This window comes from Halictus rubicundus, chromosome 4 (assembly GCF_050948215.1).
Source record: "Halictus rubicundus isolate RS-2024b chromosome 4, iyHalRubi1_principal, whole genome shotgun sequence".
In the NCBI taxonomy this organism is placed as follows: domain Eukaryota; kingdom Metazoa; phylum Arthropoda; class Insecta; order Hymenoptera; family Halictidae; genus Halictus; species Halictus rubicundus.
Genome location: NC_135152.1, coordinates 925,243 through 950,924, shown reverse-complemented (window position 1 = coordinate 950,924; position 25,682 = coordinate 925,243). Strand labels below are relative to the sequence as shown.

At 43.7% G+C, this 25,682-nt stretch overlaps 1 protein-coding gene across 2 annotated transcripts in view; it reads left to right on the top strand.

The window, feature by feature from the left end:
* Positions 1 to 20,486, top strand: part of Veli (L27 and PDZ_signaling domain-containing protein veli) — a 198,207-nt gene extending 177,721 nt beyond the window's left edge. The window contains exons 1-6 of one of the 2 annotated variants that reach the window (XM_076786182.1): positions 18,862 to 19,013; positions 19,091 to 19,129; positions 19,268 to 19,309; positions 19,564 to 19,676; positions 19,744 to 19,989; positions 20,056 to 20,486. In XM_076786182.1, coding sequence (XP_076642297.1) covers positions 18,962 to 19,013; positions 19,091 to 19,129; positions 19,268 to 19,309; positions 19,564 to 19,676; positions 19,744 to 19,989; positions 20,056 to 20,217 — 654 coding nt within the window. In that variant the 5' untranslated portion in view covers positions 18,862 to 18,961 and the 3' untranslated portion in view covers positions 20,218 to 20,486. Of the gene's footprint in view, positions 1 to 18,861; positions 19,014 to 19,090; positions 19,130 to 19,267; positions 19,310 to 19,563; positions 19,677 to 19,743; positions 19,990 to 20,055 lie in introns of those variants that run through there. The other variant, XM_076786183.1, reaches the window with a different exon arrangement.
* Positions 20,487 to 25,682: the final 5,196 nt, after the last annotated feature.

Here is a 25,682-nt window from a genome sequence, read left to right as displayed (position 1 = left end):
ATATGGGCAGGAGGGCCCGGACAATCGGATGTGTGGAGGGCGTCAATAGCGCCCTCCACTCAAGAAAATGCTTCCGTCCGGGCCTGACGATTCTGGCTCTCGAGCTCTAATTCCTCCTCGCGCGTGAGTTCCACCCCCGCCGGGCGGCGGAAGGAGCGGGCGATGTGGTATAACTTCGCCCGCTCCGCCACCACCACAGGGAAGGGTAGAATCACGGCGAGGAGTCCCGCCGCCTCGGCGGAGATGGTGCGGTAACCCCGTATGGCCCGCAGGGCCAGCCGCCGCCGAACTCTCTCCAAGAGTTTTCGGCTGGGCGTGCTGGCCCCGAGCGAGCGGTGCCATACGGGGGCCCCATGCAGGGCAATAGACCGCACCACCTCCATATAGAGACGGCGTACTTTCAAATCCGACCCCCGACATTCGGCAGCAGCCGCGCCAAGGCGGCTGCCGTCCTCTCCAGTCGAGGGGCGAGGAGCCCGAAGTGTCCTTCTAATCGCCAGCGGCCGTCTATGACCAGGCCCAGGTACCTCATCCTGGGCCCGATCTCGACGGAGGTTTCAGCGACGCGAATCCGGAGGTCTTGACTACGGGGTAGCCGCCACGGCCGAGGCGATCCATACAACCAGATCGCCTCGGTCTTTGCGGCGGCCACGGTCAGCCCCATCCTCCGAATTCGCCCGACCACGCAGTCCAGGGCGGCCTCACCGAGGTGCCTGGTCCTCATCCAGTCCTCCCCCTCGGCACAAACCACGTATCCGGGGGGAGGACAACCCGCAGCACCGCGTCGTACGCCAAGTTCCAGAGGAGCGGTCCGAGGACCGACCCCTGCGGAACGCCGCGGTGCGTCTCCCTCGTGTGAACGATGTTATACCGGCCGGTGTAAGCCACCTTCCTGTCGCGAAGATAGTCGCCGACCACCTCCCGGAGATAAGGGGGCACCTGGAAATGGTCCAGCGCCCCCATTATCTCCGTCCAGGGCAGGGCGTTGAAAGCGTTAGATATGTCCAGCGACACAGCTATCAACACCCTGCCCCGAGCGACAGCCCGTTCCCGGAGGAGGCGCAGGCGCTCCAGGGTGTCTATTGTAGAGCGCCCCCTCCGGAATCCATACTGGCTGTCGCTCAGGTCGGGACCACCCCGCGACAGATGCTCGACGAGGCGGGCGGCAATTATTCTTTCGAACAGCTTGCCCGCCTCGTCGAGTAAACAGACCGGCCGGTATGCAGAGGGAGACTCTGCGGGTTTCCCCTCCTTTAGGAGGAGAACCAGGCTCGCTTTTTTCCAAACAGCGGGGAAGATTCCCCGGCGCAGGCTCGCGTTCATGACGCTCCTGAACGCCGGGGCGAGGACCTCCAGGGCTAAGGCCATTATACCACCGGGAACCCCATCGGGGCCAGGGGCCTTCTTGCCCCTAGCCCGGAGCCCCCGGACGGCCTGGTACAGCTCCCACTCGGTGACCCGGAACTCGTCCGATCATCCCATGGTCGGAGCCGGGGCGCGTTCCCACCTCACCTCTTCCCCATCACTCAGGGGGAAGAGGGTGCCAACGAGGCGCCCCAGGAATTCCGAGTCAAGCCTCTCCGTGACCGGGGACGCCCAGGGGCGGAGCTTCCCAAGCACCGCCTTATACGGGCGTTCCCACGGATCGTCACGGAGGGTGAACATTACAACCCTGGTTTTGGTCCTATCGTTTACTAGCGGCAACCGTGTCAGACTTTGGAACCGAATTTCTTCTCTGGCCTCTCGGGCCTTTTCCAGATGGCCTTTCGAGAGCGCTTTGACAGTTCCCTGCTGTGTGTGGCACAAAAAAAATGTTTTTAGGGGCTCCACAGCTCCTTAGGTAAACTATCCGTATCTCTCCTTTACAACACCATGGAAATAGGAAACGTTCCTGGCACTTAGTGAAACAGCATCGCACATCCTTATATGTATTTTATCATACGTAAATTATACATATAAAATTCTTCTTAAATAATTTATCATATTATACGCAAATGTAATTTCTTAATGAAAATATATTAGAAACATCTTTGTTCTGGAAATTCTCCCACCGGTTATAAAGTGTAAAAAAAATTTTTAAATACGGTCGTATTCTACGATTCTTCCTGTTTGAAATTCCGTTTTTTAATTCGCGGAGCATCAAAAATTGCAAATATTGGGTACTTGAAACTGTTATAAAAATATACATATTAGATTGAAGGGAAAGTTCTGCTGTATTTTAAAGAAAACATTTGAATGAATTTATAAAAATACGTGTTTAATATTATTCAATGATATAATTTCCATTATTTGTAAGGACTTGTTGCCATCTTTCAGGTAATCTGTCCATTCTTGTTTCCCAATGACTCAATAGCAACATGTGTTTTTGATTTACAAGAAAAATTACCTGCTTATTTAAAATACGACAGAAGTTTCGAAAAATATAACAATAGATACTATTTTTACTAAGAAATTTCCGTGTGATTAACTCCATGATATTGTACGTAAGCTGTGGGTTATAGGAGTGGGCTAAGATATTAAACTGTTACCGCCCACTACTACACGATTGTAGGGGGAGACAAGACGCCATTTCGTATGGGTTCGAAGTGGTGACATTGTATTGATGCGAAGCTTAGAAGAAGGTTCCCCGGCAGAACTGCGGTGACGTATCTAGATACGAATGCGCGGCCGATTGGTTCAGAGTGGAAGAGGCAGGCCTCGTTTCACACGCATTTTCGACTGAATTCGAAATATTGGCTACAGCGGTCACACATACTGTGTAGCGTGACGGCCTTCGGCCTCAAAAATTGGGCCAACAGCCGCGGCAGAGATGGGGATAGGCATACCTACGATTGTCACGTCGGACGACCGACGTGTTGTTGATGACGTCACCCGCGACGCATCATAGGTTAAGGTAGAAAATAGGTTAATTATAAGTTATTACTATCATCATCATTTCCATCCGCGAGCGCGCCAAGACGCTTGGCAGTACGTCATCAGGTGCTAGCGAGCCCCACCTTGATACCCGGTTGCGTCACGCTCGCCCCACACGGACCCCGAGCGAAGGAGGTCCGTGCAGCCCCTAGAAAAACGAAAGCTCGCTCTTGATCGCCCTTCAGTCGCGCTCACATCTAGCAATTCCATTCCAAAGCGTTACTATATCAAGCGTCTTCTACACTCTGCACCACGAGAGAACCGTACCGTTTCGCGCAGCTTGACTGGCCGCGGAAGGCGCTGCGAACCTCACAACTCCCACTCCACTTCATATACGCGGCGTACCGCAATTAAACGGATTAGCATGGAAATATAGGGTATAGGAAATCGTGACCATACTGTGTAAACACCCGGTATGGCGTGGCGTCACTGCGCGCATGTGCTGTGCATTGGGAAGGGAGCGTACGGAGTGGGAATACCACCAATCAGGGCGAAGATGCGCAGCGACGAACGAAAATCGGTTTTCTCGCGGTACGGTTCTCTCGTGGTGCAGAGTGTAGTTCCTACTATTTCCATATTGTATTCTATTTCTTATATCGTTAACCAGTATTACGCGTATTAATTATATATCTTTAGTTTACTTATATCTTTGTATTATCCTTTCACGTATTAAACAAGTATTATTATTAAACTCAGTGTTCATTATTCCTATTCCGGTTCTACGTGAAGTGAAGAGCATCGCGACATAATAATTAAAACATCATCAATAAGTTCCCTGATTGCGTGTCTGAGCCCACCAGGCTGTCTCGGCGCAAGGACGGAATTTCTCGCGAAATAAGACTGAATCTTTCCCTTAGCGTGTGTCTGACCCCACCAGGCAGTCTCGGCACGACAACGGAAGATTCCCGAATGAATATACAGTGCATCGTAAATTCGTGATTGTTCTGAAGGCTCTTCATGCCGCGCCGCGCCGGATGCAAATATCAATTAAAGCGTTTAGCTCGCGAGTACGAAACGGACGTGAATTCGTATCGATTCGGCCCGTACGTCGGTGTACACTCAATTCCGCGTATCGTCCGCGAAACCGCGTTCCACGCGAGAATAATAATCGTTCCCGAACCATCGCCGAACGAGCCGCAGCAGAAACGAGAGGAAGCTGCAACCCCTTCTTGGATGACAGAGCCTGCAGCTAAACGACCGTACGAGCTCGTCCCACTAACCCTCTCGCGGATAAACCACGACGTCTCCCGTATACCTGCCCGCGACCCGAGGAAGCAGCTCTACGCGAGGGTCAGCGCAGACGTCAACAAGGTCATAAAACCGACTCACGCAAGGGTCCGCGTTGAGGACAACAATAGGGCAGCGAAGCAGCGCGGGTAAGTGCCGAGTTTAGCAATCGTCGCGATTCCCGAGTCAGATTACGGACGAACGTGCCGATTGGACCGAAAATTAGGAAAATAACGTTTAGATCCGCGGTAAGGTCTCGCGATAGTTTTTAAAAACGCAAACGTGACCCGCGGGACGTAACACGATAGACTCGGTTTGTTTATGTACCGTCCCCCGGCGCTGCTCTGTATGGAGCGGTTTATGACAGATTATTACTATTGAGCTGGAAGTCGGCACAGTCGGACAACATCTGTTTACTGTAAAGTAATTTGTAGACCCCGACCTCTTCGACGAATGTAAAAATTCTACACCCGAGCAATTAAAAAAACGGTGACACTTCCAAAATGGCGAAATTAAAATTATTTCAAGGCCAGGTTGTACCTGTCCCCACAGCGACCCTCGTCTCTTACCCGAAAATAATATTTCCGATCGCGCTTTTTACCCGCACGCAAAGGACAATTCCGAGGTTTCTTCATGACAGAAGTTCGCCGCAGGAGACATAACTAGAATTTCCCACTTGGCGGTAATGAGGCACCCTATGTATCCTTGCATGTATGTGAACCGTTAGAAATGTCAGATTTGTAGTCCATCAATTTTATGACGAGCAAAGTCAGATGAGGCGAGCGTAAAAATTAGTTCCTGCGACGTGTTTTTTAATTACCTTATGATCACCGTCCGACGAAATCATTACTCTGTTTGCGTAGTTGGGTCTAGTTGGGCCTACAGGCGCGCTTGAGGTGGGAATAGGTTTGTTAGCATAGTAATAAATTGTTATTTTGTTTGTTATAACGTTTAAATTCCTTAACAAGATCTATTACTACGAGGAACTCAGAAAAGTTCTGGTTGATAGCTTTTTAAATAAATACAGCATGTTCATTCTGTCTTCGTACTGCCACGCCACGAGCCGTACAGCTAGCCTGCGAATATTCTCGTCGAGAATAGTCGTACGGCTCTAGCATGGGTTACCCTGAGATCGTCGACAACTCATTTCACCGACACTGTTTTCATCGACACGATTTGACCGACATTATCTTTCGTGGACAGTATGTTTTCATCGACATGGTCAGATAGCCGACAAATATTTTCATCTACACGGTTTAGCCGACACTATGTTTTCATTGACACGGTCAATTCGTCAACAAATGTTTTCATCGACAGTCTATATGACGCTACATACACATTCATACAGCAGTGGTTTTGGCGGCAATAGTAGCGTCCAATAGCAGCAAAGATTCGAACATCAGTCTTGTCCAATCACGTTTAATCACGTGATGTGCTGTGGGGCCGGCGACACAGCCGCGCAGTTAAGCGCTTATGCGCCTGCGCGGCCGGGCGATAGCGGCAACGAGCGCGTTGCCGACTCTGCCTTTTTCTTCTTCTCCGAGTAGTCGTCGTGAGAATACGCTGCGCATATAGCGTCTCTTCTACGTAAAGTGTATCCTGCGGCGTGGTGCCGCAGGACTGCCGGTTCCGTATATATTGATCGCGACTCGCCTCAAGCGTCGCGAGCTCTCAATCGGGAGTTGTCAAATAAACAGTGTTACTTTTGGTCACTACCCGACGTGTTTTATTACTCGCGAGGAGTGGGCCTCGCGGACATAACCTCGTTCCTCCTTGCCGCGAACACGTGGCGTGTCCGCGGTGAACACAGTCCGTCTGGACGCATATTTCGTGCGTTCTCATTTGAGAACGCGTGGCCTCCGGCCACTGGTGACCCCAATCTCTCGTGTATTACGAGATCTATATTCCTAGTCCCCACGTGCGTGGAGGACCGTCGGAACTTGGCAGGGCGTACGCCTGTACGCCTCCACCACCATTAAAATCCCCACAGTGCCGTGAACGTGGTGCCATCTAAGCTGATTCCCTCGCAAGTGTAGAGCACCGCGGGGGTGAAGAGGAGTACGAGGCGATGTAGTACACCGGTGTATAACTGGCGGCGCTGGCATGTAAAGCCGCTTCAATTCGTTTCACGGTATCTCGAATCCATAGTATATATACAATCAGTGAGTCTTGTTCGACCGTGCCGGTGCTTAGTGTTCATCATCGCAACTCGTGTCCGAGCTCGGGACTACTCCGCTCGTCCTCTTCAATAAATACTATTGTTATAATCGTTCACCGTCGTTCGAGTTATTCGCGTGTTGTGGGCCGCGCGTATATAACCTCATTTATCCTTGCCGCGACCACGTGGCGCGTCCTTTCCGGACTTCGATATTTCTAGCGTTCTCGTTAGAGAACGTGTGGCTTCTGTCCACTGGTGACCCTGGTTACTCGTTAGTTACGAGATTCATATCCCCAGTCCCCACGTTCCGTGGAGGACCGTCGGTATACCAATGCTGGGCTGGTGGTTTTACCACTCTACACACGTCATCCCTACGACGACCACCTAAGTAAAATCCCCACAGGAACGCCGAAAACCCGGGCGTGAGCACTCTCCTATCTTCTCTGGTCGTACTGTTGCGTTCGTCGTTTATTTTCTCACTACAAACGTGAAAAAAAATAATGCAACTACGTTCTGAGTCAGTAATGAAAGAGATTGACATCTTGCAAAAAACGATCAACTACATAATTATTGATTAATTAACTCTTAACACTTTCGAATTTCGCAATTATAATTAATTGATATTTTGCATGATTCTTTAAAGCTAAAATTTATGTTGTTTAAATGAAATATACATGAAAATATATAGTAAATTTCAATTTAATTTATTTTTCAAGTTCAGTTACAAAATATTTTCAAAATGGATGCGTATTAATAGTGTTAAAAAATTGTAGAAATGCGAATAATAATTATACGTATGGGGAAATGTTATTTACGTTCAAGATTCATGAAAATTGTATTTCTATAATTTGGAAACGTGGTATCTATATTTATTAATATTGTATTGATAAAGATAATTGTAGATATATAACATAATGACATCAAATAAAAAAATATAATTTGAACATATAGTCATAACATCAAATATGTACATAACTTGTCTTTGTATTTGACCAGATTTGATCATTTATGTGGATCTAGTTCCAACATTTATCGTTGTAGCGTGGCCAGTTGACCACGTGAACATAGTTAGATATACAGGGTGGCCCACATAACTCTGAACAGCTCAATATCTCGAAAACTATGCCATCGATTTTAAAGTTCTTAGTCTTAAATTGCATGGAACTGAAGGGCCTTTCTGACTACATAAACGTGAAGTGGCCTCCCTTCCTCTTTAACGGGGGAGGGGAGGTACCTTTGTAATTTTAAATGGAACCCCCTATAAAATGTTACATATGTAGGTATGGGGCCTACTATCCAGGTTAAGAACTAGGCACGTGTATGTTGGTAAGAGGAACTTTATTTGGTATTGTAGCGTGGCCAGTTGACCACGCGAACATAGCTAGATATATATATATATATAGCATCGATTAATGGCGCGGAGAGGGAAATTTAAATATAAGATGTAATCGCGTATTTCATACATACGTATTTTATTTGGGCGCGATAGTTTAGAGTAGGTAAAGAAAGACCGGGAGAGTTCCATAGAGATCCTTGACGAAATTCGAGTCGGCGAGACTAATTGCGGAATTTAGAGAAAGTCACGCAGCCTCTTAGAGTAGCTTCTCCAATTCTACATAAATTAGGGATAGTCGAAGTCCGGAATCAGTTAAGGACAAGAGGTCATAAATTCCGAGTCAAGGACCTCTTGGAACTCCCTCGGACCTCTCTCTCGTTCGGTCCCACATGGCCCCACGTCCCTTGTTTTGGCGGGGCTTCACCCTCACGCGTACCCCACTCCCGTGCGTGCGCTATTAAGATCCATCCACTGCCAATCACCATCAAGCAGCAACCGGAAGACGAGTGATCCGACGAATCAACGCCTAGCCAGAAGATCCCAATTTTCCTATTGGCTAAGGAAGCGAGAAGGAAGAAGCTAAAAAAGGGATTCGAAGCTCCAGGACGACACAGAACTCATTATAGAACCGAGGGAGTTACATCTCTAAGAATTTCCAAATAAATCTTTAACAATTATTTTCGCCATTTTACTCTGTGTACGAAGTTATTTGTGAACCTCCACGAGCAGAGCGCTTCAGCGCTCCACGGGCACCCGAACCCACAACAAAAGTCCCCATCCCACCACACGGCGACGCAACATAGCTAAATTTTGGTGACAGCGGTGGGATTTATTAAAAAATTTTTGGAAAATCAACTGGACCATACATTGATGCCGGCTTGTGGAAGGCTCTGGAAAGGTGCAATCTCTCTCTCCTGGGTTTTCGTACGGTTTCCCCAGGAGCTTGGGTAAATACCGGAGAGCGAGTGACGTCAGCGGCCGTACAAGACACCCTGCCTGTCACGTGCACCCTTGAGGAATTCAAATCATCGAGAGGATCCAACGATAAGGAGAATCCAGCCGGGAGAATTCAACGACGGGGAACCGGAAAGGAGAATCCAGCCGGGAGAATTCAACGGCGGGGATCCAGGAAGGAGAATCGAGCAACTGCTGATAAGGAGACATCGCAAGGCCAGGAAAGCGTGATTGGTGGTGGATCATAGCGGTGTAACCCGGGCAGCGCATCCCTCGTAAGTTTAGAACATAAATTTTATTATTTTCGCCACGCGTAGAATGTCACGTAGCTTTAAAATGTCGCGTAAGGGTAGGAAAGTGCGTAGGATTAACTTGAATAGTAGTGGTAATTCCTTTATTGTTGACGATATAACGTTTGTGTCACCTTCAATAGAAACTACGGTTGCCCTCCCTCAAGTAAGCTCTCTGCCATCTCATAGTACTGTTCCAATACAGAGTACCCCAACTAATTCTTCTATCTTTTATGGTACAACCGCTTCCTCTAATGGTCCCGCAGCCATCGAAATAAGTCCTGTTAATGTATCTGAGCGTTCTTTTCTGCCACTGAAACTTGCTATCGACCTTATACCTCAGTTTGATGGACAATCTTGTTCGGTGACGAAATTTATAGGGCAATGCAAATTAGCCAATGATAGAATCAAACCCGCCGATAAGGATAATCTCCTTGCTCTGATTAGGAATAAAATCGTGGGGCATGCTGACTTCTTAATTTCGGGCCACCGCGAAGTTAATAGTTTTGACGAGCTAATAAAAATCTTGAAGGAGTCATTCGCGCGATTTTTCAAGGTAGATTCGATTCATAACGAACTGAGAAACATACGGCAAGTAGATAATGAGAGAGTTGATGTTTATGGGGCCCGAGTTAGCGAAATTCTAAGTAGGGGAATTGAAGCGGCAAAAGAGAAATATACTGCGGAAGAATTTATAGGGGCGAAGGTCGTCCTCAGTCAAGCCGCGGTAACGGGTTTCACTAAAGGATTAAGCGACCGCGTAGCACGAATGATAATTTTAAAGGATAATTTACAGACTTTAGAATCCGTTATAAAAGTAGCAGTTCAATTAGAAGGTGAAACTTTTGAAGAATATCGACATACCCCTCCGAAACTCACTGCACGCGACGCTCGATTATACGTGACCAATACGCGACCTGATAGAAGGTGTTTTAGATGCGGCCAACCAGGGCATGACCGTGTTCATTGCACCGATAACCTTCCCAATCACCCCCAGAATTCCCGGGAAATTAGATGCCGTTTATGTAGGAAGACCGGTCATGTAGAGTCCCAGTGTTACGCGAACGTCTCAGGAAATTCTGAGGGAAATAAATTTAATCGACCTTCAATATCCCGGTTTAATGGAAACTCGCAGTCTTTAGACTTGCGAGGACCACCGCGTCAAAGCGCACCGCGGAACGAAGCCCTTATCGCGCGCGCCGGTTCATCCGAATCTGCTTAAATCTTGACGCCAGCGAGATTGTCCAATCACCCGCTATTACGTTGAAACACCAATCTTTTAATGAAGTAATTGCTTCTTTCCTCATAAACACAGACGCTTCCAATTTCGCTGTAGGGGCTGTATCGAGCCAAGGGCCTGTAGGGAAAGACCTCCCCATCGCGTATGCATCTAGAATTTTAAATGAAGCAGAATGTAATTATTCTACTATAGAAAAAGAATTGTTAGCAGTTCTATTCGCAGTAGACCATTTTCGACCTTATCCCTACGGTCATCAATTCACCCTGATAACTGATCATCGCCCGTTAGTTTGGTTACACAATGTCAAAGATCCCACATCAAAACTTATGAGATGACGAATTAAATTGAACGAATACGAGTATAAAATTGTGTACAAACCTGGTAAGGTGAACTCCAACGCAGACGCATTGTCCCGAAACCCTGTAGACCTCCAAAATAATTCAATGTTCCAAACAAACTTAATAGATCCTTGTCTGGAGAATTCGGGGGTGGCTCTCGCAGGCGCCGGCGAGGTGTTGCTCACGAACCTCCGGACAAACCCAAATCCTACCTCAGACCAAAGCATAGAATATTACTGTGAGGAACGGGTTGCCTCTGTTTTCCTTGCGCGCGGGGAAGCAGTGGTTGGAAATGAGGTCGAAGACAGTTGCAAAACTTTTGGTAGTAGAGACAGCGATAATGACGACAGTGACGATTATCATACTGCTGACGAAGACGAAACGCCTTCACCTTCAATAAAATTCCATGTAGGAGGGAAGGAACCACTCTCTGGTCTGTACGAGGTCGTTGAAAGACACGACAACCGTGAAGAGAGTGTAGATATTTGGATTCTGCCTCGGGCATCGTTGGCTTGCGGCGACTCGGGCGTCTGGAAAATCGGCAAGCCGGAAAACCTCCTGACCCCGTTCCAGGCACCGTTAGGCGCAAGGACGATGCTTTCTCTTTCTATCCCTTCTTTTCGGCGCTCTGGCTGCCCTGAGAATATCGGCAATCCGGAAAACCTCCCGACCCCGTCTCAGGGAGCTATCGCTGGTGGTGTATTGCGTGGTAAAGCGCAGATTCTTCAGGCTGAGGAGCCGGTTATAGGGGCACAATCCGAGATAGGGCCGACCTCATTCAAACCTGAAACACAGATAGAGAATCTATATGATACAACGCAGAAAGCGAATAAAATATTACCTATTAGAGTCACGGACAGTATATCCAACCCCCATCCTACTTTCCTCCCGACTTTTAAACATTCTAAGGATTATCTCTACATGCGTAAAGATAACCTTATACATTTCCTCCCTACTGATTGTTCATCTGCTACAGAGACTAGCAAGGATCTCCTGAAACGGGAGAAGTTTCTTATCCATCGAGTAAAAGAGTACAATGTTAATGTTGGAGAAGCCTTAACCATACCCGGGAATAGATTTTGTATATTTCACTTATTCATTAAAATTACCTCTGAAGAGAGACCTGACTTTCAGAATGTCGTAGCCTCATTGAAGTCCCTCAAATGCCTCGTGGATAGGACAAACACAAAAACCCTTAGCATTTCTAGAGTACACAATGGATTAGGAACTATTGGTTGCGATCTCCTTGAACAATCAATAAAATCCATACCTACTGACCCCCAATATATAATACCCATTTGTCCCGGAGAAATAATCATCCCTGAAATATCGGATAGACTAAAAATTACTAAGGAACATCCTGATACTACCATCGGTGGTTATCATGGTACGACCAAGGTATACGACAGTATTAGAGAAAATTTTTATTGGCCTAGGATTAGATTTGGGATGTTTTCATATAACACTTCCGTACATGAAGCTACAGGATTTACCCCACACGAATTAGTTTTTGGTGTTAAGGCTATAATTCCTTCTGAATTTGCTAAGCCGGAAACCCCTCGGACATTCTTTCATTACTTAAATGAATTGTTTACAAAGATTACCACTACTCAAGCTATGGCAGCAACGAATTTAAATCGAGCAAAGGAAAAAAGTAAACGACTGTACGACAAAAATGTTAATCCTCGTAAATTTAATGTAGGCGATTATGTTTATCTAGCTAAGGAATCCAAACCGTCCAAATTTGATACCGAATGGGCAGGGCCATACCACGTAGTTAATGTATATAACGACTTAACAATAGAGATAGAGATAAGTAATAATAAATTTAAAACGGTCCATGCGAATAAGTTGAAACTAGCCTGTATACGATTAGATTAGTAAAGCGACTGAGTATAAAACTGTTGTATAAATAAACTTAACCCACCTTAAACGATTTTAATGTAAATATATACATCAGGAACTCCGAGTGTAGGTACACCTGCGCACACACACATATATAGTTATTCTGAAACAGACTCAAATCATGCGCCGTCTATATAATTAATTAGAATAGAGTAGTATCAAGTAGTATGTAAAAGCTGTTCCCATAGGAAACACCTTTTCGATAAGGGGGAAGGTGTAGCGTGGCCAGTTGACCACGCGAACATAGCTAGATATATATATAGCATCGATTAATGGCGCGGAGAGGGAAATTTAAATATAAGATGTAATCGCGTATTTCATACATACGTATTTTATTTGGGCGCGATAGTTTAGAGTAGGTAAAGAAAGACCGGGAGAGTTCCGTAGAGATCCTTGACGAAATTCGAGTCGGCGAGACTAATTGCGGAATTTAGAGAAAGTCACGCAGCCTCTTAGAGTAGCTTCTCCAATTCTACATAAATTAGGGATAGTCGAAGTCCGGAATCAGTTAAGGACAAGAGGTCATAAATTCCGAGTCAAGGACCTCTTGGAACTCCCTCGGACCTCTCTCTCGTTCGGTCCCACATGGCCCCACGTCCCTTGTTTTGGCGGGGCTTCACCCTCACGCGTACCCCACTCCCGTGCGTGCGCTATTAAGATCCATCCACTGCCAATCACCATCAAGCAGCAACCGGAAGACGAGTGATCCGACGAATCAACGCCTAGCCAGAAGATCCCAATTTTCCTATTGGCTAAGGAAGCGAGAAGGAAGAAGCTGGGAAAGGATATAAAACTCCAGGATGAAACAGAATTCATTGTAGAACTGAGGGAGTTACATCTCCAAGTACTTCTAATAAAATCTACAACAGTTTTTCGCCTTTAACTCTGTGTACAAAGTTTATTTCTTAACTTCCACGAGCAGAGCGCTTCAGCGCTCCACGGGCACTCGAACCCACAACCAAAATCCCTATTCCACCTGATTCCACCACACTGCGACGTAACATCGTTCGTCATCGTAGAGGGCGTAAGAAAACCAGTTGTTTACATGTGAGACACGAAACCCCATATGGTGATTGGTCTACTCCTATACCTCGTCTGCGGTTTCAATTCGTTTCAACCGCTGTACGGCTGGCTTATGCGAATCTCGTATCCATAGTATATATATATATATGTCGGAGATGGCGAAGGCCGAAGAAGATTTAATTATGCAGTTTTGTTTTGTTTTGTTTTGTTTTGTTTTCCTCGGCACGCGGCCGAGTATGGTTAGGCTCCTGAGAGGGGAGCGCGGCGGCGGGCAGATTGATTTGCCGAGAGAGAAGGGAGCGACGAGGAGACACTTTCGAACAGATCGTCGAAAACGACACTTGTGTTTGTTGTATCTCGAATAAAGAATAAAGTTGTGTGAATCATTGAGCGTGCTTCCAATGGAGAGAAAGAACAAGGGAAAAGCTCCGACATCAGAAGTGGGATCGGCTCGTGCTTCACCGAATTTGGATCGCAATGACTGGCAGGCGATGTATGAGATACAGAATCGGCACGTATTAGAGTTGTTTGAAGCAATTAAAGGACCTTCTGCCTCGTCAATTGCGCTGCCTAAATTCGATCCGGAAGATACGGATATTGAGGCACGCGCATGGTGTGCTACGGCTGACGTTTGTTTGGCTGAACGTCCTCTACAAGGTGGTGCTCTCATTATTACTCTGAGTAAAGCGTTAAAGGGTAGCGCATCAGCATGGCTGTCTCAAGTGGCACATGCGGGGATAACCTGGCCACAATTTAAGGATCTATTCCTCTCGCGTTATGACTGTGTGGAAACCTGTGCTGCCAGTATCATCAATGTGAACAATAGCCGACCAAAAGAAGGAGAGTGCCTTGCTGCGTACGCTAGTCGTTTAATTACGTCACTATCAGCGAGGTGGGAAAACCTGAATAAAGAAGAAATTGCTGTTTCATGTGTATTAGCACATGTGGCGCGATTTGACGCTCGTTTGCAACGTATCGCATATACAACTGATATTACGACACGCAGCAAACTTTTAAAGGAAATGAAGGCACTTCCTAATTTGAAACGCAAATTGGTTTCTGACTACGACACGGTTGATACAAAGCGACCCAAATATTTGGCACCTACAGGTGTCAGATGCTATTATTGTGGTAAACATGGCCACCGGGCGGTTGATTGTCGCAATAAGACGATCAAGACTAATTTGAAGACAGCAGTAAATCCGAAGCCAGGAACGTCATTCGATACCAAGAATTCCGTCGTTTGTTTTCGTTGCGGCGAGAAGGGCCACATCGCATCGCGTTGCATCAAACAAAACATCGCTGGTAGCAGTGGGGCTGGAGCTGGTCAACAACGTGTTGATAGCTGTGAAGTTCGTGGTGTATGCGGACAAATACAATTGCAATCTGGTGAGTCGTTTCCTTTTATTTTTGATTCTGGGGCTGAGTGTTCTCTGTTAAAGGAGAGTGTGGCAATTAAATTCTCGGGTATTCGTGTAAATTCGACTATTCATATTACGGGTATCGGAAATTCTGACGTATATAGTACTGTGCAAATTCGTACTGAATGTTCAATTGATGGAAATCGCTTGTCAATTTTGTTTCATGTTTTGCCTGATATTTGTTTGAAATACGGGGTGATGATTGGTCGCGAAATTCTACAACTTGGTTTTACGGTTCAAATGACTGACACAGCTCTGAGAATTTTTAAAGCTAGGTTGGTGGATTCTTGCAATTTATTTTCATGCATTGATGTCTCGTCCGTTAACACTGACTTACCACCAGAAGAGAAACCACAACTGACGTCAGTGTTAAATCGGTTCCCATCCGCTTTTATCGATGGTTTACCCCAAACTCGTGTCACTACGGGAGAATTACGTATACGCCTTAAGGATTCAAATCGAACGGTACAGCGACGTCCATATAGACTTTGTCCAGAGGAAAGACAGACAGTTCGGAATAAAATAGAGGAGTTATTACGCGCCAATATAATTCGACAAAGTTGTTCCCCTTTTGCAAGTCCCATTATTTTAGTAAAGAAACGAGATGGTACGGATCGTATGTGTGTCGACTATCGTGAATTAAATAATAACACGGTACCGGATAAATTTCCTTTGCCTCTCATTTCTGATCAGATTTCGAGGTTATCCGGAGCCAATTATTTCACGTGTTTAGACTGTGCAAGTGGGTTTCATCAAATACCGGTTAGTCCTGAAAGTATAGAACGTACTGCTTTCGTTACTCCTGATGGACAGTTTGAGTATTTGGCTATGCCATTTGGTTTGCGCAACGCTCCCAGTGTTTTCCAACGTGCCGTGTCCAATGCTTTGGGTGACTTGGTATATTCGTATGTAGTCCTGTATATGGACGATATTTTGATTCCGTCAAACGACGTATGCGATGGTTTACAAAGATTACGTGAAGTTCTAACAGCCTTGACTAAAGCGGGATTTTCTTTGAACATTGCAAAATGTTCCTTTTTAAAGCGTCGAGTAGAGTTCCTTGGTTATGAAATTTCTGCGGGAAAAGTGAAGTCTAATCCCCGAAAGATTGAAGCTTTAACTCGGCTGCCTCCACCTGAAAATGTACATCAACTAAGACAATTCATTGGTCTTGCATCATATTTCCGTAAATTTGTGCCTGATTTCTCCCGAATTATGGCACCCTTATTTCGTTTAACCTCCGGTAAGCAACTTGACTGGAAACCTGAACATGATGAAATTAGACAGAAAGTAATTGGAACGTTAACGAGTGTACCTGTACTCACGATCTTCAATCCGGGTCTCCCTATTGAATTGCACACGGATGCAAGCGCGGAAGGTTTCGGAGGAATTCTCTTTCAAAAGATAGAAGATAAATTACATGTTGTTGAGTACTTTAGTAAGCGGACCGCGGATGCCGAGTCAAAATATCATTCCTATGAGTTGGAAACTCTGGCGGTGGTTTACGCTGTCAAGCATTTTCGATATTATTTACAAGGCCACCATTTCACCGTAGTCACTGATTGTAATTCATTAAAAGCCTCGCGGAATAAAGTTGATTTAACGCCACGGGTACATCGATGGTGGGCCTTTTTACAAGCTTTCGATTTTGATATCCTTTATAGAGAGGGTAAACGTATGGCTCATGTTGATTTTCTCTCGCGAAATCCTCTTTCAAATTCCTTAACACCGAATTTTCAGAAGGTTGAGCAGAAGCGTGTAAATTTAGCCACTTTGTCTGCCAATTGGTTACATGCGGAACAACTACAGGATGAAGAAATTCAATCTATTATTTCAAAATTGAAAGACGGTCAACTTTCTCGTGATCTTGCCAAAACTTATGAAATACGTTCGGGTATTTTGTATCGTAATATTCAAAAGAATAATCGTACACGTTTCCTTCCTGTTGTGCCGCGAGCATATCGGTGGTCCGTGATTAACCACGTGCATGAGTCGATCATGCATCTCGGTTGGGAAAAGACGCTGGATAAAGTTTACGAGTATTATTGGTTTGATACTATGTCCAAGTATGTCCGAAAATTCGTGGATAATTGCATTACTTGTAAACTCTCGAAGTCTCATTCGGGTCGCACACAGGTAGAACTTTATCCCATTCCAAAGACTAGTTCACCCTGGCACACGGTACACATTGACATTACCGGTAAACTTAGTGGCAAGAGCGATATTAAGGAATATGTGATAGTTCTTATAGACGGATTTACAAAATTTGTTCTCTTGTATCATACTTTGAATATCGACGTTGTCAATGTAATCAAAGCATTAAAATTCGGCATATCCCTCTTCGGAACACCTTCTCGAGTAATTGCTGATCAAGGGCGCTGTTTTGCAAGTAAAGATTTCAGAACATTTTGTGAATCTCATGGCATAAATCTCCATTTAATAGCTACTGGTTCTTGTCGTGCGAACGGTCAGGTGGAGCGTATAATGGGAACCTTGAAAGGAATGTTAACTTCTGTAGAGGCTTCTGAACGATCATGGCAAGACGCCCTTGAGGACGTACAATTGGCGTTGAATTGTACGATACATCGGGTAACCAGGGCTAGCCCTCTTGAACTCATGATTGGAAAACTGGCAAGACCGTTAAATTTATTGACTGTTGACGATACTGAAACTGAGGTCGATATTCTGAGAATAAGAGAGCAGGCGGTTCACAACATTAAGAAAGCATCGATTTATGAAAAATCGCGATTTGATTCTAACAAGGCAAAAGTAGTTAAATTTAAAGTTGGAGATCTTGTTCTAATTGAGAATCACGAACGTAATCAGAATAAGTTGGATCCAAAGTATAGGGGTCCATTTAAAATTCAAGAGTTGCTGGAAGGTGACCGTTACCTCCTTAAATCTTTGACTGGTAACAGAACATACAAGTATGCACACGATCGCATTCGAGGGATGCCGCAGAGTCGGCTTCCTCCAGAGTTAGATTTGTCCAGTGATGAACGAGTTGTTGAGAGTGCCGGTGAAGGCACCGCAGTTGATATTTAAATGGGCATGGCAGTTTAGCTGCATTACATGCGTTGGTCGTAGCCGTAACTGCAATTTCATTGTGGAATTGATCAGGGCGCGGTGCGCGGCTGGCGATGTAATGGAGGCCCGAGTCTCATTAAAGGAGACTGTTAATTGGTCGACTTGGAGTGACCTGGGAGTCTTAGTGACTCTATTGAGTGTTAAATTTGGCCACTGCATGCACTGTCGTAGTCGTAACTGCAATTTTCTAGGAAAATTGAACAGGGCGCGATGCGCGGCTAGTGATGCGGCGGGGCCTGAGTCTCTTTAAAGGAGATTGGTATTTGACTGACTTGGAGTGATGTGAGGATTCTGGTGATTCCTTGAGTGATAGTGTGCATACGATATTTTGATACTTAAACGAATGAATATACACTGTTACTCTATTATTCTCATTGAAATTTCGAATTTGTTAGTACAAAATTTTCTTTTCTTTAGATATCTGAAAAGATCAAGACAACCCAGGATTAAATCTAGACCAGGATGGTTTACATACACACGAGGACGTGTGATTTGTCAGAATGGCCGTGTCGGAGATGGCGAAGGCCGAAGAAGATTTAATTATGCAGTTTTGTTTTGTTTTGTTTTGTTTTGTTTTCCTCGGCACGCGGCCGAGTATGGTTAGGCTCCTGAGAGGGGAGCGCGGCGGCGGGCAGATTGATTTGCCGAGAGAGAAGGGAGCGACGAGGAGACACTTTCGAACAGATCGTCGAAAACGACACTTGTGTTTGTTGTATCTCGAATAAAGAATAAAGTTGTGTGAATCATTGAGCGTGCTTCCAATGGAGAGAAAGAACAAGGGAAAAGCTCCGACATATATATATATATATATATATATATCAGTGGTCCAGGCGAAAAAGATGATGTAGACACAGACGAGTTATAAGGAGGCTGTGATGTAGATTCTGATACAGGCTAAAAATAATACTAGGGAGCAGCACTATACCGAGGTCACTAAAACCCCGGGCGTGACCACTCTCATTTCCTCTCTGGTATAGGTCAGAAAATGACAGTCGTCTCGACTATCAAGTTGTCCCATAGTTTTTGTTCATAGTAGTTGGTCGATAGATCAAATTGTTGACGTATTTTTATGACAGTTTGTGACCGTGTCAAAGTTGCTAGTCGAGGAAAGCATTACACCTGTAATAATTTTTAGCAATGTATAGAATGCGATAACTGTTTAATAAGGCCTTTTTTAAGCTTTTCTATTTATTCGCAGGCATGATTACGATGGGCGAACCACTCACTTTAGCAAATGGTACATTTCTTTACATGAATAATCATTTATATGATTTTCTATTCAATTTTTCCAACAAGTTACAGCAATTAGATACAGAATAATAACATAGTCAACTATGAGGAATAAATGATATTAATTTGTTTGATTCTCTTACAGATGTTAAAAGGTCTATCGAATTATTAGACAAATTACAAAAAGGTAATATGTTACACATATAAAGTAATATACATCAAAGGACCAATATAGTACAGCGTTCCGAATATTGTTACAAGAACAGTATTATCTTTTTCATATAGGATTTTATAGCAATCATTTTATGATGTTATTGGTTTGATTTATTTTCTTACATAAACATAAATGTATGTGACACTACTTTGTACAAACTTCTTTTAGTGTTTAATAGTTTGGGTTTGATATAAGTATGAATTTTAATAAGTACCTCATCATTGTAGGGGGTGAAGTACCTGCAACAAAATTAGCTGCCTTACAAAAAGTTTTACAAAGTGATTTTCTCAGCGCTGTACTTGAAGTATACGAACATGTATATGAAACATCGGACATTGAGGTATTGTATATGCATTTGCATAGCATAGATTATTTAATGAAATCACAGCACTAAATAATTATTCTAGGCATCTCAAGATGTTCGTGCATCAGCTACAGCGAAAGCAACAGTTGCTGCTTTTGCTGCAAGCGAAGGTCATGCACATCCAAGAATTGTGGAATTACCAAAAACTGAAGAAGGTCTTGGATTTAATGTAATGGGAGGCAAAGAACAAAATTCACCCATCTACATTTCAAGAATTATTCCTGGAGGTGTTGCAGATCGCCATGGTGGACTGAAACGGGGTGATCAACTTCTTTCAGTGGATGGAGTGGTTAGTATGAAAATTTCTAGTTCAATGTGTTTTATTATTTATGTATATTCATATTCTATTTTTCAGTGCGTCGAGGGCGAAAATCACGAGAAAGCGGTAGAATTGTTAAAACAAGCACAAGTTTCTGTAAAACTGGTTGTACGTTACACTCCACGAGTTCTGGAAGAAATGGAATTACGTTTTGACAAGCAACGAGCAGCTCGTAGTAGGCGCCAACAGATACAATAAAAAAAAGTATATTATATGTCATTACATCTTTCCTAACAAATTAATTACATATAACTATCATCACCTTAATTTCGTGTCTTCGTTATCTATAAACTATAAAAACTTCATGTATTCGTTATAATAGGATATCTCATTTAATAGTTTATGAAAATCTTATCATTATTGTAATATTATTAGATTCTCTTTTATGTCTTAAAATATGAATACACGTGTTACAGAATGTTAAGAAATATTTAAAATGAAAAATAAAGTGTTTCTTTTCCTTTGAATTCTATTAACTAGGAGAAATTCATGTTATGCCATTTGAATTTCATTTCCATACTTACATGATTACAACTATTCCCCTTTCAATAGGATTATACTTAACATATCATCCAGTAGGTAATCAAAATAAAACTATGGATTTTGAATATAATACTGGGGGTACTACTAGATACTAAACCATTCTAATCTACTCACTTTATGCTTTTCTCTTTTTTTAGTACATATCTATACAAGGCAAAAAACAAACGAAATTTTCTTTTATTTTTTTTTTTATAAAAGAATGAATATTAAAGTAATTACAAGAATATATTAGTATTCATGTGTGTGTAATGTGCAATTAATTTATGTTTTTGTTAGTTGTTTATAACACTTACCCAATGTAAAGCGAAGATTATTTTACTTTAAGAAATTATTGTTAATAATAATTAATTACCGATTCTCATCTTCGTGAAATAGAAATATTAATAAGATATCGATTGTTGACAATATTAATTTTAATACAGGTATTATTATAGTGAAATAAATAAAAGTACTGTAAGAGTATGTATTAAAAGTATATTGTATATCGAATAATTTTATATTCAAACCTAGGAAGTCTAATAATCGCAATCGAACAGTAGCTACCTAGTATAAGTAAAATTATCTATATATTTTATTTTCCTGTTGTTCGAAGGCTTATTCTAAAAAAATTTTATGAGATTTTGCAATACTGAGTGTATATTACCAGGTCTACTAGAAAGTACTACCAATCTTCTGAATTTAAATTTCCATACTTAAACGTATAAAGGTGTTGCGTCGCCGTGTGGTGGGATGGGGACTTTTGGTGTGGGTTCGGGTGCCCGTGGAGCGCTGAAGCGCTCTGCTCGTGGAGGTTCACAAATAACTTCGTACACAGAGTAAAATGGCGAAAATAATTGTTAGAGATTTATTTAGAAAGTCTTGGAGATGTAACTCCTTCGGTTCTATAATGAGTTCTGTCGTCCTGGAGCTTCGAATCCCTTTTTTAGCTTCTTCCTTCTCGCTTCCTTAGCCAATAGGAAAATTGGGATCTTCTGGCTAGGCGTTGATTCGTCGGATCACTCGTCTTCCGGTTGCTGCTTGATGGTGATTGGCAGTGGATGGATCTTAATAGCGCACGCACGGGAGTGGGGTACGCATGAGGGTGAAGCCCCGCCAAAACAAGGGACGTGGGGCCATGTGGGACCGAACGAGCGAGAGGTCCGAGGGAGTTCCAAGAGGTCCTTGACTCGGAATTTATGACCTCTTGTCCCTAACTGATTCCGGACTTCGACTATCCCTAATTTATGTAGAATTGGAGAAGCTATTCTAAGAGGCTGCGTGACTTTCTCTAAATTCCTCAATTAGTCTCGCCGACTCGAATTTCGTCAAGGATCTCTACGGAACTCTCCCGGTCTTTCTTTACCTACTCTAAACTATCGCGCCCAAATAAAATACGTATGTATGAAATACGCGATTACATCTTATATTTAAATTTCCCTCTCCGCGCCATTAATCGATGCTATATATATATCTAGCTATGTTCGCGTGGTCAACTGGCCACGCTACACCTTCCCCCTTATCGAAAAGGTGTTTCCTATGGGAACAGCTTTTACATACTACTTGATACTACTCTATTCTAATTAATTATATAGACGGCGCATGATTTGAGTCTGTTTCAGAATAACTATATATGTGTGTGTGCGCAGGTGTACCTATGTACACTCGGAGTTCCTGATGTATATATTTACATTAAAATCGTTTAAGGTGGGTTAAGTTTATTTATACAACAGTTTTATACTCAGTCGCTTTACTAATCTAATCGTATACAGGCTAGTTTCAACTTATTCGCATGGACCGTTTTAAATTTATTATTACTTATCTCTATTGTTAAGTCGTTATATACATTAACTACGTGGTATGGCCCTGCCCATTCGGTATCAAATTTGGACGGTTTGGATTCCTTAGCTAGATAAACATAATCGCCTACATTAAATTTACGAGGATTAACATTTTTGTCGTACAGTCGTTTACTTTTTTCCTTTGCTCGATTTAAATTCGTTGCTGCCATAGCTTGAGTAGTGGTAATCTTTGTAAACAATTCATTTAAGTAATGAAAGAATGTCCGAGGGGTTTCCGGCTTAGCAAATTCAGAAGGAATTATAGCCTTAACACCAAAAACTAATTCGTGTGGGGTAAATCCTGTAGCTTCATGTACGGAAGTGTTATATGAAAACATCCCAAATCTAATCCTAGGCCAATAAAAATTTTCTCTAATACTGTCGTATACCTTGGTCGTACCATGATAACCACCGATGGTAGTATCAGGATGTTCCTTAGTAATTTTTAGTCTATCCGATATTTCAGGGATGATTATTTCTCCGGGACAAATGGGTATTATATATTGGGGGTCAGTAGGTATGGATTTTATTGATTGTTCAAGGAGATCGCAACCAATAGTTCCTAATCCATTGTGTACTCTAGAAATGCTAAGGGTTTTTGTGTTTGTCCTATCCACGAGGCATTTGAGGGACTTCAATGAGGCTACGACATTCTGAAAGTCAGGTCTCTCTTCAGAGGTAATTTTAATGAATAAGTGAAATATACAAAATCTATTCCCGGGTATGGTTAAGGCTTCTCCAACATTAACATTGTACTCTTTTACTCGATGGATAAGAAACTTCTCCCGTTTCAGGAGATCCTTGCTAGTCTCTGTAGCAGATGAACAATCAGTAGGGAGGAAATGTATAAGGTTATCTTTACGCATGTAGAGATAATCCTTAGAATGTTTAAAAGTCGGGAGGAAAGTAGGATGGGGGTTGGATATACTGTCCGTGACTCTAATAGGTAATATTTTATTCGCTTTCTGCGTTGTATCATATAGATTCTCTATCTGTGTTTCAGGTTTGAATGAGGTCGGCCCTATCTCGGATTGTGCCCCTATAACCGGCTCCTCAGCCTGAAGAATCTGCGCTTTACCACGCAATACACCACCAGCGATAGCTCCCTGAGACGGGGTCGGGAGGTTTTCCGGATTGCCGATATTCTCAGGGCAGCCAGAGCGCCGAAAAGAAGGGATAGAAAGAGAAAGCATCGTCCTTGCGCCTAACGGTGCCTGGAACGGGGTCAGGAGGTTTTCCGGCTTGCCGATTTTCCAGACGCCCGAGTCGCCGCAAGCCAACGATGCCCGAGGCAGAATCCAAATATCTACACTCTCTTCACGGTTGTCGTGTCTTTCAACGACCTCGTACAGACCAGAGAGTGGTTCCTTCCCTCCTACATGGAATTTTATTGAAGGTGAAGGCGTTTCGTCTTCGTCAGCAGTATGATAATCGTCACTGTCGTCATTATCGCTGTCTCTACTACCAAAAGTTTTGCAACTGTCTTCGACCTCATTTCCAACCACTGCTTCCCCGCGCGCAAGGAAAACAGAGGCAACCCGTTCCTCACAGTAATATTCTATGCTTTGGTCTGAGGTAGGATTTGGGTTTGTCCGGAGGTTCGTGAGCAACACCTCGCCGGCGCCTGCGAGAGCCACCCCCGAATTCTCCAGACAAGGATCTATTAAGTTTGTTTGGAACATTGAATTATTTTGGAGGTCTACAGGGTTTCGGGACAATGCGTCTGCGTTGGAGTTCACCTTACCAGGTTTGTACACAATTTTATACTCGTATTCGTTCAATTTAATTCGTCATCTCATAAGTTTTGATGTGGGATCTTTGACATTGTGTAACCAAACTAACGGGCGATGATCAGTTATCAGGGTGAATTGATGACCGTAGGGATAAGGTCGAAAATGGTCTACTGCGAATAGAACTGCTAACAATTCTTTTTCTATAGTAGAATAATTACATTCTGCTTCATTTAAAATTCTAGATGCATACGCGATGGGGAGGTCTTTCCCTACAGGCCCTTGGCTCGATACAGCCCCTACAGCGAAATTGGAAGCGTCTGTGTTTATGAGGAAAGAAGCAATTACTTCATTAAAAGATTGGTGTTTCAACGTAATAGCGGGTGATTGGACAATCTCGCTGGCGTCAAGATTTAAGCAGATTCGGATGAACCGGCGCGCGCGATAAGGGCTTCGTTCCGCGGTGCGCTTTGACGCGGTGGTCCTCGCAAGTCTAAAGACTGCGAGTTTCCATTAAACCGGGATATTGAAGGTCGATTAAATTTATTTCCCTCAGAATTTCCTGAGACGTTCGCGTAACACTGGGACTCTACATGACCGGTCTTCCTACATAAACGGCATCTAATTTCCCGGGAATTCTGGGGGTGATTGGGAAGGTTATCGGTGCAATGAACACGGTCATGCCCTGGTTGGCCGCATCTAAAACACCTTCTATCAGGTCGCGTATTGGTCACGTATAATCGAGCGTCGCGTGCAGTGAGTTTCGGAGGGGTATGTCGATATTCTTCAAAGGTTTCACCTTCTAATTGAACTGCTACTTTTATAGCGGATTCTAAAGTCTGTAAATTATCCTTTAAAATTATCATTCGTGCTACGCGGTCGCTTAATCCTTTAGTGAAACCCGTTACCGCGGCTTGACTGAGGACAACCTTCGCGCCTATAAATTCTTCCGCAGTATATTTCTCCTTTGCCGCTTCAATTCCCCTACTTAGAATTTCGCTAACTCGGGCCCCATAAACTTCAACTCTCTCGTTATCTACTTGCCGTATATTTCTCAGTTCGTTATGAATCGAATCTACCTTGAAAAATCGCGCGAATGACTCCTTCAAGATTTTTATTAGCTCATCAAAACTATTAATTTCGCGGTGGCCCGAAATTAAGAAGTCAGCATGCCCCACGATTTTATTCCTAATCAGAGCAAGGAGATTATCCTTATCGGCGGGTTTGATTCTATCATTGGCTAATTTGCATTGCCCTATAAATTTCGTCACCGAACAAGATTGTCCATCAAACTGAGGTATAAGGTCGATAGCAAGTTTCAGTGGCAGAAAAGAACGCTCAGATACCTTAACAGGACTTATTTCGATGGCTGCGGGACCATTAGAGGAAGCGGTTGTACCATAAAAGATAGAAGAATTAGTTGGGGTACTCTGTATTGGAACAGTACTATGAGATGGCAGAGAGCTTACTTGAGGGAGGGCAACCGTAGTTTCTATTGAAGGTGACACAAACGTTATATCGTCAACAATAAAGGAATTACCACTACTATTCAAGTTAATCCTACGCACTTTCC